Genomic DNA, 16,411 nt, shown 5'->3' with positions numbered 1-16,411 from the left:
AATGGACAAATTATGGAACTTACACAAGGTTATAAATACTTGGGTTTACATTTTAGCCACAGATTATCACGGACACATTCTCTGAATAATATTGCAGTCCGATGTAAAATGATTTGTTACTCTACTGAAAAGCATCACGTCTTCAACCTTATTCACCTAGTTTTTCTTCAGATTGTTTGATTGTAAAATATTACCTTTGATAGTATATGGCTCCGAGATAAGTGGGTTTCATAAAATGGAAGCTGTCGAGAAAATTCAGTTATATGAGTGTAAATCTTATTAAATGTTTTTCATACAATAATGCTGTTTCGGATGAAAGTGGTAGATTTCCCCTCTATGTAAATGCAATGATGAAAGCGTTTAAGTACCAGTTACGTTATCAAATATGCCATGTACACGCTTACCCAAGACATGGTACAATATGTTAGTCTTGTTTGACAGTAATGGTTAAACTGACTGGGTCACAAACATAAGACAAATACCGTTTCTCTTGGTTTTGGAAATGTATGGCTTTCACAAGCTCCAGGAAATGACCATGTATTTACACTTATGCTTACACAACACTGAAAGATCATTTCCAACAGTTATTGGTCAGTGATTTACAACAGAGTTAAGAAATGTCATTCTATACCCAATATACCACAACTTTAAACTATGAAGAGTAGTTAACTTGTATACATGTTTGTAAATGACGCACATGCTTATCTCTATATAGATGCAGTCCACTCTGGCTTGAAAATGAAACTCGCAGAAGAAATTTAACTCCCCATAATAAGAGTTACAGTAAAAAGTGCTTTTCCAAAACTGTGGAAGACAAATTTCTTTTTCTGCATGTGTGTCCTGCATTTGATCATTTACGACAGATTCATATTCTAACTTTATATCATATACATCCGAATATTAAAAATAATGCTTCTTCTACAAATAGAAATTTGATTCTTTCTAAATGATTATACTACTGCAAACAAAAACGAGCCTGTATATTGTCAAAAAAGAATTCTGGTTGGTCGTTTGTCTCTCCTCCCTTTCAAGGGCACTGGGGGCACGGGTGGCCCAGTCGTCTAAAGCGCCGTGATTCGCTGTGCAGAGTTGCGTCCCTTGAGCACGTCAGGAACCTATGATTGTGGGTTCGAAACCCGGTTCGCACACCGATTATGTTTCTAGGTTTGTCGGCACCATACTTATGATCATGGGTTTCACCGAAGTGATAAACGTCTGAGACCTGCACCACTTCGGGCTTTCCTCCCACATTATGCTGACATGCAGCGATACAACGGGAATACTGTTAAGCGGCGTTAAACCCAACTCACTCACTCAAGGGCAACAGTCTATGTTTCGATACTTCTGATGGTAGGATAATCTTGCTCAACCTGCAGAATCTCAGTGAATGTGTACATAGTTGGATTCCTTCCCTCGAGAAGAGAAGATTTGTTGGCGTTGACCCTCTGCTCTGTTACATATAACTGTGACAAAGTCTTCTTTGGTTTTAATGATGGTTGGGCATCCTCTTTGGGAACACGTCTGGTCTTAGTCATGAACTTGTATCCGGCAAAACCCAAGGGCCGATTCCTGTTTGACTTAGGAATAGACTGTAAATCAACCTGCACGTTTGCCACAGTGGAAAAATGTTTCTTGTCTGTAATTCCTTTATGATTACGTTCACTCACTCATTGACATGCATTTTAGGAGGATTCATTTAGTACAGTGTATGTGAATAGTGTTCACCAATCAGTTGTGTTGTTATATTTTGTGAGATATTCACCAATTAGTTGTGTCATATGTGAGATGCCTCCCTTAATCCCCTATTGTCTTACCAATCTCCACTCTCGGGTGAGTTTGTACCGGTAACACTAGGTGCTGGACAAGAAGGAGACGCTCAATAAACCACCAGGCCAACTTGGGACCATGCCGATCTTGAAATGGCGCTGGGTGTCAAGCCAAGGTAACCCGTTTTAAACCCAGTAAGGGGAATCCCCTTAGTGCCGAAATTTTTCGTTTAGGGGACAATATTGCCTCTCGTTTTTATCTTCCATTTTACAGTATTTCCCTTTTAAAATTTAATTTTAGTCAACTGGTTGTATCCTGCAACGTTGCTATGTTAACTTTACTTGACCTTTAAAAATGTAGTTACATGAAAAAAGTAAGAGTATGTGAAGATCAAAGATCAAAGCTGGGTCAATCATCAAAATTCCACATCATACATTTTTTTCTGGAAAATAAATATTTTCTTCCTCAGCAGCTGCACCAGGTGATTGATTGCATGATGATACAAATCCAACTCATGAAAAGAAATACAGATATACTCCTCTTTGTTGATGTGATATTTCCCTTTTTATATCCCTGTGTTAGTTTTATGTTCCTAAACATGCAGCAGTACCAAAACATTTGTTTTGAATCCTATGTATGAATTTTTCAATGTTACATATTCTGTGTTTAGTAAGGGTTTCTTGTGGGAGCTTGTCATAATGCCACCATTCAATTCCCAACATTTGGTGAAACCCATTCTCAGTGTACCACTGTGAATTGCCCGTAAACTCTCTACAGGAGAGACGATTACACAATTATTTTATAAAGGAATAAACACTACACTTCACTCACCATGGAGGAAACAACTGAAGAAACAGTGGGACAAGGAGGGTTTTTATCTACGTAGTTTAATCAGAGTTCATGTATCGCCTTAAATTTCTCTCCCACTCTTTATCTTTCCGTTCCCGCCTCTTGATGGCTCGACGGGACTGTGACCTCAACGACTCTCGCCTCTCCCCACGCGGCTTCACAGTTGCAACAGCACGAACATCCCGCGGTGGGAAGTGAGTCACTCTGGGCGTGCTCTTTTGTTCACCCCCGAGTCCCTCACGGTTCCTCTTCAACACAGTTTTTACTGGGTACTTTTGGCCCTCTTCTCGAGGTCCCAGACCCCGATCTGCATTCCAGCCACTTCTCAGCATCATCTGATATCCAACATTGGACTCTGAGATGAGGTAGCTTGGCTTCTTAGGTTTTAGTTGACAGTTAAACAAATGGACTGTGGAGGTTTTGTGAGATCGTTCTGTCCCTTCAGAAAAATGTCTTTTACAAATTTCACAGAAAAAACCTTCCTCATTTGTGACTCGTTGGTTGGAGCTTGATCCATCATCGGAAGATTGAAAGTCAGCTATGGTATCATCAATGAGCTTCACAATACTACCATGACCAACCTTATTAGCCAGATCCCTGGCTGTCCTCCCCTTCCTCTCACATAGACCCCAGTCTGCTCCAAGGCCAAGGAGGGTCTGAACCACACCCATGTGGCCAGCATAGGCGGAGCACATGAGAGGCGTCCACCCATACAGGTCCTTAACATTGATATTAGCCCCGGATGTGGCAGCCTGCTCTACACCACGTACATCACCTTCCTGACTCTTGTGCAGCAGCCGCAGCTCTAACCGTCTCATCTTCATGTCACTATCTCTCGAGATGCTTGAGACGGACATGTGTTGAACATTTGAGACTGAATGTGCATCGCTAACATTACATTTGTCATCAGATTTCTCCCAAGAAACACAATTTGCTACAGATCGATTCACAGTATTTGTTTGTTTAGCTTTTGAATCACATATTTTTGTTCTCTTGGTCTGCTGTGAAGAGGTTTTTGGAACATGAGGAGTCGTCTCAGAAATGACAGCTTCATAAAAGCCACGCACATCCTCCCCACACAATGGGGTGTGTCTGTCTCTGATCTTAGATCTCCCATTCCAGTTCCTAGCTGACGAGTCTCTCTCATTACTGTGCACAAACTCAATGAGAGGCTCAAATCTTGGATTTGCCATGGTGTAGTACAGCCGATTCTGTAAAAGAAAAATAAATATACATGTTTGTTAAGGTATGATGATGATCAAGATTGAACATTTCCTATTACATGCGACATTATGGAAGAGTTATGGTATCTAATACAGGGTTATGAGACATAAAATATACTATATTACAGAGGGATGCAGAAATGTATAGCTGGTATGATTATTAAAACTAATCAAAATTGAACTGCATGTTAAAATTAATTAACATATTCTGGTAAGAAATACATGCATTTTTCAGAGTGTCAATGGTTGAATCTTTTCAAGCTAACAATAAAATCCCTGTCTGTAATAGGGTAAAGAATACCTATGCAATTTACAATGATATGACATTCAATAAAATTCCTATCTGTAATACAAGAGTGCATTATGGCCCCATTTTGTATAAATTGTAACACCAAAGGTCACAGTGCAAACCAAAACACCTGTCCAAACAAACAACACATTCTTAAACTCAACAAAAACATACACCAGACAGACCTACCAAAACCTGCAATCATACCACAATACATCACCTCACACGAAGAATTCATTCCGCTTCAGACCAAACTCTAGGCACTACAGTTAGTTCCTCCCAATCCCTCCACCCCCCCATCCCCCCACTGAAACCACAATGACAAAAACCTACAATAAAACAAATACCCCCAACTCGACCCACCTCCACACACACAATAATCGTAGCTGACATACATCCCCCAACTTCTCGACCCACCTCCACACACAGAGTAATCGTAGCTGACATACATCCCCCAACTTCTCAACCCACCTCCACACACAGAGTAATCGTAGCTAACATACATCCCCCAACTTCTCGACCCACCTCCACACACAGAGTAATCGTAGCTGACATACATCCCCCAACTTCTCAACCCACCTCCACACACACAGTAATCGTAGCTAACATACATCCCCAAACTTCTCGACCCACCTCCACACACACAATAATCGTAGCTGACATACATCCCCCAACTTCTCGACCCACCTCCACACACACAGTAATCGTAGCTGACATACATCCCCCAACTTCTCAACCCACCTCCACACACAGAGTAATCGTAGCTGACATACATCCCCCAACTTTTCAACCCACCTTCACACACAGAGTAATCGTAGCTAACATACATCCCCCAACTTCTCGACCCACCTCCACACACACAATAATCGTAGCTGACATACATCCCCCAACTTCTCAACCCACCTCCACACACAGAGTAATCGTAGCTAACATACATCCCCCAACTTCTCGACCCACCTCCACACACACAGTAATCGTAGCTAACATACATCCCCCAACTTCTCGACCCACCTCCACACACACAGTAATCGTAGCTAACATACATCCCCCAACTTTTCAACCCACCTCCACACACAGAGTAATCGTAGCTAACATACATCCCCCAACTTCTCGACCCACCTCCACACACACAATAATCGTAGCTGACATACATCCCCCAACTTCTCAACCCACCTCCACACACAGAGTAATCTTAGCTGACATACATCCCCCAACTTCTCGACCCACCTCCACACACAGAGTAATCGTAGCTAACATACATCCCCCAACTTCTCGACCCACCTCCACACACACAGTAATCGTAGCTGACATACATCCCCCAACTTCTCGACCCACCTCCACACACACAATAATCGTAGCTAACATACATCCCCCAACTTCTCGACCCACCTCCACACACAGAGTAATCGTAGCTAACATACATCCCCCAACTTCTCGACCCACCTCCACACACACAGTAATCGTAGCTGACATACATCCCCCAACTTCTCGACCCACCTCCACACACACAGTAATCGTAGCTAACATACATCCCCCAACTTCTCGACCCACCTCCGCACACACAGTAATCGTAGCTAACATACATCCCCCTACTTCTCGACCCACCTCCACACACACAGTAATCGTAGCTGACATACATCCCCCAACTTCTCGACCCACCTCCACACACAGAGTAATCATAGCTAACATACATCCCCTAACTTCTTGACCCACCTCCACACACACAGTAATCGTAGCTGACATACATCCCCCAACTTCTCGACCCACCTCCACACACAGAGTAATCGTAGCTAACATACATCCCCCAACTTCTCGACCCACCTCCACACACACAGTAATCGTAGCTGACATACATCCCCCAACTTCTCAACCCACCTCCACACACAGAGTAATCGTAGCTAACATACATCCCCCAACTTCTCGACCCACCTCCACACACAGAGTAATCGTAGCTGACATACATCCCCCAACTTCTCAACCCACCTCCACACACACAGTAATCGTAGCTAACATACATCCCCCAACTTCTCGACCCACCTCCACACACACAATAATCGTAGCTGACATACATCCCCCAACTTCTCGACCCACCTCCACACACACAGTAATCGTAGCTGACATACATCCCCCAACTTCTCAACCCACCTCCACACACAGAGTAATCGTAGCTGACATACATCCCCCAACTTTTCAACCCACCTCCACACACAGAGTAATCGTAGCTAACATACATCCCCCAACTTCTCGACCCACCTCCACACACACAATAATCGTAGCTGACATACATCCCCCAACTTCTCAACCCACCTCCACACACAGAGTAATCGTAGCTAACATACATCCCCCAACTTCTCGACCCACCTCCACACACACAGTAATCGTAGCTAACATACATCCCCCAACTTCTCGACCCACCTCCACACACACAGTAATCGTAGCTAACATACATCCCCCAACTTTTCAACCCACCTCCACACACAGAGTAATCGTAGCTAACATACATCCCCCAACTTCTCGACCCACCTCCACACACACAATAATCGTAGCTGACATACATCCCCCAACTTCTCAACCCACCTCCACACACAGAGTAATCGTAGCTGACATACATCCCCCAACTTCTCGACCCACCTCCACACACAGAGTAATCGTAGCTAACATACATCCCCCAACTTCTCGACCCACCTCCACACACACAGTAATCGTAGCTGACATACATTCCCCAACTTCTCGACCCACCTCCACACACACAATAATCGTAGCTGACATACATCCCCCAACTTCTCGACCCACCTCCACACACAGAGTAATCGTAGCTAACATACATCCCCCAACTTCTCGACCCACCTCCACACACACAGTAATCGTAGCTGACATACATCCCCCAACTTCTCGACCCACCTCCACACACAGAGTAATCGTAGCTAACATACATCCCCCAACTTCTCGACCCACCTCCGCACACACAGTAATCGTAGCTAACATACATCCCCCTACTTCTCGACCCACCTCCACACACACAGTAATCGTAGCTGACCTACATCCCCCAACTTCTCGACCCACCTCCACACACAGAGTAATCATAGCTAACATACATCCCCTAACTTCTCGACCCACCTCCACACACACAGTAATCGTAGCTGACATACATCCCCCAACTTCTCGACCCACCTCCACACACAGAGTAATCGTAGCTAACATACATCCCCCAACTTCTCGACCCACCTCCACACACACAGTAATCGTAGCTGACATACATCCCCCAACTTCTCGACCCACCTCCACACACACAATAATCGTAGCTGACATACATCCCCCAACTTCTCAACCCACCTCCACACACACAATAATTGTAGCTGACATACATCCCCCAACTTCTCGACCCACCTCCACACACACAATAATCGTAGCTGACATACATCCCCCAACTTCTCAACCCACCTCCACACACAGAGTAATCGTAGCTGACATACATCCCCCAACTTCTCGACCCACCTCCACACACACAGTAATCGTAGCTGACATACATCCCCCAACTTCTCGACCCACCTCCACACACAGAGTAATCGTAGCTAACATACATCCCCCAACTTCTCGACCCACCTCCACACACAGAGTAATCGTAGCTGACATACATCCCCCAACTTCTCGACCCACCTCCACACACAGAGTAATCGTAGCTAACATACATCCCCCAACTTCTCGACCCACCTCCACACACACAGTAATCGTAGCTGACATACATCCCCCAACTTCTCGACCCACCTCCACACACACAATAATCGTAGCTGACATACATCCCCCAACTTCTCAACCCACCTCCACACACACAATAATTGTAGCTGACATACATCCCCCAACTTCTCGACCCACCTCCACACACACAATAATCGTAGCTGACATACATCCCCCAACTTCTCGACCCACCTCCACACACAGAGTAATCGTAGCTGACATACATCCCCCAACTTCTCGACCCACCTCCACACACAGAGTAATCGTAGCTAACATACATCCCCCAACTTCTCGACCCACCTCCACACACACAGTAATCGTAGCTGACATACATCCCCCAACTTCTCGACCCACCTCCACACACACAATAATCGTAGCTGACATACATCCCCCAACTTTTCAACCCACCTCCACACACAGAGTAATCGTAGCTAACATACCCTCCCCATATGTGAGATGCCTCCCTTAATCCCCTATTGTCTCCCCATACCACTACCACCCTGCCATCTAGGGCTGGGACGAGTCCAAATTTACTACCCGGGTACCCGACACCCTATCATCCGACCCTACCCGGGTAATCACTGCAGATCTCAAGAGTTGGAAACAAAATGTCTGATTGGTAATTGTTTTACCGCAGCCCTGGCCAAAAACTATTTAGATACATGTATCAAACAATCAGATCATGCGTTCACTGAAGTTGACTGAAGCTTTATCTTTACTCAAACATTTTCAAGTCCAAAGGAATGTATGCATCGTCAGAATAAAATGCGTAAATTAGCAACTTGTAGTGTAACCACTGAGCCATAGTGAGTTTTTGTCATTAAACAATATATCACGTGACTAACCACGGGTGCGGGTAGTCCTGTGGGTACCTGGGTCCTACTCAGGACCCACCTGACCCGAGTACTACCATCCCCCATCACTGCCTACATTCCCAACAGCACCACAGCCACCCAAACTCCCATACAACCATACCCCCACTCACACTACTCAGCAAAAAACAGAAAACAATTCCTAGCTAACAAATTCAAAACTTAAAAACAACACCATCAGCAACCATAACCATAAAAAAAAAATTAACAACACAAACAAACTCAAAGAGTTCATAGCAGCTGCCCTCCTCATTAGACAACTTACTGCAAAAAAATACCATAGCCCTGCTCACAAGTCAAAAGTCTACCAAACATCTTTTGCCAGCTTCCTAACTGCCACCCACAGCTTAAAAATAAACTAAATCATATCACCAAATAGCACCATGACAAATATCGCTAGCTATATCAGCAGACCTACATGAAGCAAAAAAACTAAATCAATCCAACTTTCTTATAATTTGAATAATTTCTAATAACAGAAAATGCAATCACTGCCACTCCCTGGAGGATCTTATTCATGTTTGTAACAACTGTCCTGTCTATAAGACCTTTCACTCACCACTCTATCAGCCTATCCCTTCTCACAATAAAAACATTTCTCTACTCTTCAGCCCCTTTAACCCTCCCAGAATCTCCAACACTATCATAAAATTCATCCACAACACTAACATCACAGAAATATTTTAGACCATCCCAAATAAACCCTGCCCTAAACTTATCTGAAATAACAACAATATTATATTAAGGATCGGGATCAAGATTTCCAGTGTGAATGGTCTTCTAAAAGTTAGTAAAACATACAAATCACCCACATCCATACCACTAAAACAGAACCCTGAAAACCAGCTCAGCCACCAATGTCAAGGACAACCACCACACACTCACTCGCACGAGGCCACACTGCCCCAAACAACTGCATTACCTCGCCTCCCTGACTCCCCCTGCCAAAGTTTCTAGACTTAAGCTAGGCTTTACCACCATTTTTCTTTATTTAGTAGGCCCTCACATACTTAAAACAGCTTAACTGTTTTATATCATTATATCCCACTATGCTTTATATTTATTTAAGCTACACTGTGACATTGTTATTATTATCCCATTTAATTTAAACTTTTCTGTCCTTTTTTTGCCCCCTTCTTCTCTAATATACCCACATTTATATATGTATACATCTTATTTAATTACTTATACTTTTACCCCCAACATTTACAGTTTTGGGGGTATATTGGTTTATCTTTATTAAGCATATTATTTATTATTCAACCCCACCTACCCCATCAATGAAATACAGGGCTGTGAAGTCAACTTAAAACCCCTAATGTAACACTGTTACAAATACAACCCCTGTGAAGTGTTCAGTGCATGAAAACAGTTGGGAAACAACAGCTAGAAGAAATCTTCCCAGCCTGGAGAATGTACAAGGAAGGCGACCTAACACCATCTGAGCTGCTGAACATATGCGCTTCAACCATGGACCAAGGGTTTAATGTGTGATATGGAACTGTGATATTGAACTGCGTTATCACTTGTGTAGTACTGAGTCCATGCTGAATTAAGATATACATAAAGTGTGTGTAGCAGGGCGTGGAGTCATCCCACAGATGACATCCTTACCTTGTCAGCTTGCTGACGGGGTTAACCTCTTTGGTCATGTGGACAAGGCGTCCGACCTGTGATCAGAAGGTCCGTGGTTCGAATCCCATCACGGGACTCGGAAATTTAATGGCCGCTACATGTGCATATGGTGTTTTGAATTGTTATACAAAGTATATAATAATGCAGTTAATGTGACACAATACTTGAAGTTGTCTTCTTTACTTTCTGTGTGTCAGTAATGACTTTTTTGTGGCCGTTTTGACTGTGGGTTGTGGCCGTTTATGACTATTTTTCTGTAACCGTTTTGACTTTACCAGGCCGTTCTGACATGTGGCTGTTTTGACCCGCTCCCATGAGAATTCCGCTTTGTTTCTTTCTCATGTCTGTCTGCAGTGCGTACCATGAACAACACAATCCTACATTTGATTCAGATGTTAAAACATTTGATAATTATCCTCCCCTAAAAAATATATACTATTAAAAGAATTGAGCAGCAATGCATACATATATACCTTTTGGAGGGGGATACGGGCGGAAGTCTTTCCTATTATTTTGGATTTTAGCTAGCCCACCATTTCCTCAATCATGTCAATGGCATCAGGTTGCCAACATGTTCGCTTGAAACTCTTGTCATCTACATGATCTAGACCCATATAAAATGACAGATCTAAAGGGTTCAAATAGAAGATCTAAGTATAATATACGTCACCATACCAGATCGTTTGGAGAAAATCTTTTTTGCGAGTTATGTTGGGACCTTTTGTCGCCGTCATCGCGGACCACTCAACGAGGGTCATTCGTTCGAAAACTGGGCTCTTGTCTACCTAAACTTGTAGGCGCTGAGTTGGCGAGACTGGGCTCCTTCCTACCTTTCCACTATAGTTGACAGGCGGCGGCCGATTTGTCGCAGCCGGTTGGCCCTCAGTCTCGAATGCAAGAAAAATGCGGACTACATGGAGCTTGTTTTTGAAGTAAATGTGCTCTCGACAAAATTAACATTAGCAGAGCAAAGATATTGGCAGTTCGGGGGTTCCGTCCTCCAGAAAAGTCGTCAATCGCTTTGTCAATGTCCTTGTGGATGTGGAAGAGTGCCAAAGAGCTCATTCTCGCGTTGGCCATTGTTGACCTGAGGTATGTCTTGATCTGCCTCATTGCGCTAAACGAACGTGCTGCAGTTGCAGAACTCAATGGCATTTTGTCCAGGGGTTTCACTGCTCCGATAAACCATCTTCCACTAAAATTCTAAAGTGCGTAAAGATTCTGATTATCAAGTTAGACAATAAAATAGCATGATGTTCGACCGTGTAGATTTTGAATGAATAATTTCAGGCATATATGGTAAATTAAGTTTTACTCATTGTTTTGAAAATGTGCTTTTTTAGGTCTAAAACAAATTGTACATGTGTTTTTTCTCAGGTGTAAGCAATTGCTTTTCTGCTACTTTGGTAGTTTCGCCTCTGCATTTTGGATACATACAAGATCTGCTGTTCAATATCATACACAGGCCACAAAATACTTTAAACTTCAATCTAATGTTTGTTTGACCGTTGTTTACATAATGAAAATAAAGAAATTGACAAATATCGTGTCGCCATCTTGCTTACTTTTAGGAAATGAATTATATATAAATGTTTAAAACTGCAGCAAGTATTTCCTTAGAAGTGTAACATTCGTTCAGGTAATTTCGTATAAACAGGTTGTGGACGGCCACATCATTTTATCTTGCAGCTAAAACTGATATATTTCTTTAACAGAACTGATACTGACTTTTATGATCATGTGTACACATTATTAGAAGGAGAATGTAACTGTTTTCAAAATAAATGTTTTTTTCGTTTGGGTGACAGAATATTGATGTTAGATGCGCTTAATACTCCTCTTGTCTGGTATACTTTAATGACGTTTCATCAGTTCTTAAACATTGACCTCACAATCTATTACATTTTATACTATGGACTAAAAATAGGCCAGATGTATATTAATTAATATAACAATGTCGTCTTCCTTGTCGTCAAAGACATATATAAATAAAGCCATGACGCCAAGCAAAAACAATATGTAATTCAGTACATTTAATGATAACACCTGTAGTCAATCCAATAATAATAACTGTGCAACATTAGTCAAATTACACGTACAAAATCGGGAGTTTGAATCTAAATACTAATTTACATTTAAATAGGGCCACCCAATTCGCTTTTACTATATTCATAATTTCCTATGATGTGTGATGATACCTAAAAGTAAATGGTTTTAATACTGAAATTTGTGTTGAAACAGTTTAGATTCCACGTAAAGGAAACAATTACGGGAACTTATTGATTTGATCCATAGCAAATTATCAAGAGAGCCGAGGTACAATGACCAGGTTCTGTTCGCACTGCGGAGCTATGCCACGTTTCCTGTGCGTGTGAGCGGCACCGGTGGCTCAGTCGTCTAAAGCGCCGGAATTCGCTCTGCAGAGTTGCGTTCTTTGGGCACGCCGGAAACCTATGGTTCGCCCCGATTATGTTCCTAGGTTTGACAGCACGATAGCCGTGCTCGTGGGTTTCACCAAAATGGTAAACGTCTGAGACCGGCGTCACTTCGGGCTTTGATCCCACATTAAGCTGACACGCCGTGATATAACTGGAATAATGTTAAAAGCGGCGTTAAACCCAACTCACTCACTCACTCTGCGTGTTTATATCACTCACTCATCTTTTGAAGTCAAAGCGGAAAAAAGAAGCGAAAAAGGCTTCTATTTTTAGGCATTACAAAATCTTTGGCAACACTATGCACTGTATGCTTTTAAAACCAGTCCTATATGTGAAATCTCTGCAAAATTTTGTCGTCAAAGGTACACCCAGTGCCGCGCGATCTGAATCCTTGCGCAACGTTCACTTTTCCGAACTCATAAAAATGTGCGTCAAAAAAGAACTCGGCATCGGTAATAAGGACATTAAGCATGCGCATTCATAACTGTTAGTAACAAAACGCGATTATTCTGAAATCAGAACAGATTAGCCCAATGCAAGCCTTTTGGGGCGCTTTACATATTGTTTTGCATACTTATATAGATATTCTACTACAACTGCGACAGTGGGGTGCATGATAATATATATATATTTATACTTATTGTTTTGCATAATTATATAGATCTATGTTCTTCTACACCTGCGACGACCCGTGAAGATCCGGGGTAGAATAGGCTTCGGCAACCCATGCTTGCCGTAAAAGGCGACTATGCTTGTCGTAATATGCGACTAACGGGATCGGGTGGTCAGGCTCGCTGACATGGTTGATGCATATCATCGTTTGACCGCCGTCATTTAGCTGGAATATTGTTGAGTGCGGCCTTAAACAAAAAAAACAACAACAACAAACAACTGCGACAGTTGCGCATCACAATATACAATATATATATAAGCAAAGGCCATATCGCTAGGTCCCCGTAGTGATTCGATGACAGCACGTGGAGCTGAACAACCAATCAAAGACGTATATACGTCTTTGAACCAATGTAAATGATGGATAACTACGCAAACGGAACCTTTTCACATTTTATGATATTTTCTCAATAAAAGTTAACCATTCTATGACATGTGATTATTTATATGTGTAAACTTGTAAAGAATGAAACATGGAAAAACATGTATATGCGATATCTTGAATGGACTGTAAGATGTGACGAATCGTCAAATATGGCCTGTGGCAAAGGTTCTTTGCTGGTCGACAGGTATAGGACTATCTTAGATTTATGACAATCTTACCATATAATAGGGCAACGTTAGTTTCGAAAATAAGCTAAGGTAGCCTACGATTTCCTTACGATAATTTTAGAGCTACGACCGTTTAGAAAATCTAAGCCCTATGTTGGAGAGTGGGCAAGGCTTAACTTGCGTCGTATACCAACAGTGGAACCAGTTTATAAGCTTGTGGCGCTTACCTACAGTGGAACCAGTTTATAAGCTTGGCAAAAAATTAGAGTGACCTCCCTTTTCAAACTTTTGCACAAGCTCCTTCCCAGCGTGTGACACCTTCGTTACTCTCTCGGTAACAGTATATAGAGAGCTCCACGAATGGACTATCGCTGTGAGGAGCTTGACTTTTACAAAGTCTTTCATAATCATATTATAGTTATGTTTCCCTAAAACATTTTGGGAAAAGGTCATATAATAGGAACACAATTTAAACCTGGCAATCATTTTAGCAATCTGCCAACAGAGGGCGCTGGCATAACTTGACGGAAATAGCCGAACGTGAGATTGTCTATATTTAGGGGAAACGAGCGTCACTATGGTGATCATAACATAATGGCGTCCGAGATAGACGAACGTGAGGATTCCATGCTCGATAATCACAGAACATCTCTTTTAGATTATATTGAAGAGAGAAATAGAACTCTTAATAAGGTAATTGATAATTATATCTTTTATGCACTGTGCCATTGTTGTGTGAGCTCTAGTCACAACTAGGCCTAGTCACCAGTGTGATAACCGAGCAGCAGCTGACAGGTTGTTTTTACCTGAAACTAAATAGTTCACTCAATTGTCGTTCATAACTGGTGGACATGGTACCTGTGTTCGTAGACGACTAAGACCCTAGACCACTAGCAAAACCTCATTCTTAGAAAATAATTGGCAATTTGTACTTTCATTGTGGCCAAACAATGGGTGCGATGAAAGAAATGCATCAAACTTATGTTTGAAAAATATGAGCATGCATTTGTTTCGTTCAGTAGAATTATATGGCAACTGTGTTCGCATAAAACATTGATCAACAGCAGCAGCAGCAGCAGCAAATTTCTATCTTATATATTCATTTAGGATCAGGTCCGGACGCAACTCCAATCTTTCGAGGCGTACGCAAATTTTAGAAAAATGCTGCACTCAGTGTTTTGAGGCTTATATTGGACATGTGTGAAACGAATGGTAACTCTTCCTTAAAGGGATGTAATTCTTTATTGGTACCTTTGCCCTGAGATTTCAGTGATGCCTTCAAATTACAATGTACACTTAAATGACCGTACACCTTGTAATAATAGGGCAAGGGCGGTAACCCATGGTGTTTTCAAAATAGAGACAGTGTTACAAGCACTAGGAAACTTTCAGACACATTTTCTCTGGTCAGTGCAATAAACTTTAAAAGTTTAAAAATGGAAAGTGTTCTACATTTTTCTCTAATGTTTAATCTCTTTCGTTAAAAAGCTTCACTAATTTCAAAAATGTCTACCTGGAAGTTTGACTACGACAGTCATGTGTCTGATTCACTAAGGATGTAATGATTTGATCAATTTTTCTGGATCCTATATTGTACCGCCATGAATTATTAACTAAATTTGCTGAAAACAAAAGTTTGTGGTATTATGTTGATATCATGTTCCTAAGGCAAGGGAGTTAACTGACTATCAAAGTCCAGTTTCCACCCTTGCCTAACTAGGCTGGAATTATGGAGTTATATTTTGGCGTGACTAGCGAGTCTATGCATAGTCCAATCAAAATCATGTAACGAAATCGCCATCTAGTTCATAATGTGCCATGCAGATTTTGGTCTGGATTGCTGGATATGCAAAGCATGTGTGCCGACAACTTAGCGTCAACAGATATTTTTCAAATGTTTTCATGTTTGTAATCAAAGTGATCACATGATTTGATGTACTTCGCGAAGTGGGACCCGTTTTATTACAATATAGATCTTGATTATCGATCATATCATCTTCACTTGGCGATGCCATAATATTTGAAGCAAATGCAAGTGATATGAGAGGTGGAATCAATAGGTCAATAGGAGGGACAAAACTCATAATAGCCACTGGTGGTGCTACGATCAAGCCCAGAAATTCCAGCCTAATTCGGCAAGGGTGGAAACTGGACTTTTACAGTCAGTTTACTTCCTTGCCTTGGGAAGATGGTAGATAATAAAAGGTGTTACGTGATGCTTATGTTCCAAGCCTATGGCAACTCGTATGACAAGAGAGTAGTGGTCGATATGACGAACGCCCAGTAATTTGAGTGCAGCATGTGGAAATTGGTTTCATGTAAAAATTGAACTGACATTAACACTTAATGTTGTTTCAACGTCAGTTTTCAATGCTGTTT

General features: G+C 42.0%; 2 protein-coding genes across 3 annotated transcripts in view; one reads left to right on the top strand and one right to left on the bottom strand.

The window, feature by feature from the left end:
* Positions 1–1,218: 1,218 nt before the first annotated feature.
* Positions 1,219–16,411, bottom strand: part of LOC124142265 (G patch domain and ankyrin repeat-containing protein 1-like) — an 18,456-nt gene continuing 3,263 nt past the window's right edge. The window contains exons 1-2 of one of the 2 annotated variants that reach the window (XM_046510613.2): positions 11,046–11,192; positions 1,219–3,827 (exon numbers count right to left, since the gene is read on the bottom strand). In XM_046510613.2, the coding sequence (XP_046366569.2) occupies positions 2,655–3,809 (1,155 nt within the window). In that variant the 5' untranslated portion in view covers positions 3,810–3,827; positions 11,046–11,192 and the 3' untranslated portion in view covers positions 1,219–2,654. Of the gene's footprint in view, positions 3,828–11,045; positions 11,193–16,411 lie in introns of those variants that run through there. The other variant, XM_046510612.2, reaches the window with a different exon arrangement.
* LOC124142266 (testis-expressed protein 47-like) overlaps positions 14,572–16,411 on the top strand; it is a 17,517-nt gene continuing 15,677 nt past the window's right edge. The window contains exon 1 of the mRNA XM_048392773.1: positions 14,572–14,725. Within this exon, the coding sequence (XP_048248730.1) occupies positions 14,627–14,725 (99 nt within the window). The 5' untranslated portion in view covers positions 14,572–14,626. The remainder of the gene's footprint in view (positions 14,726–16,411) is intronic.

This window comes from Haliotis rufescens, unplaced genomic scaffold (assembly GCF_023055435.1).
Source record: "Haliotis rufescens isolate VD_foot unplaced genomic scaffold, xgHalRufe1.0.p SCAF_11, whole genome shotgun sequence".
Taxonomy (NCBI): Eukaryota; Metazoa; Mollusca; class Gastropoda; order Lepetellida; family Haliotidae; genus Haliotis; species Haliotis rufescens.
This window is presented reverse-complemented; position numbering and strand designations above follow the sequence as displayed.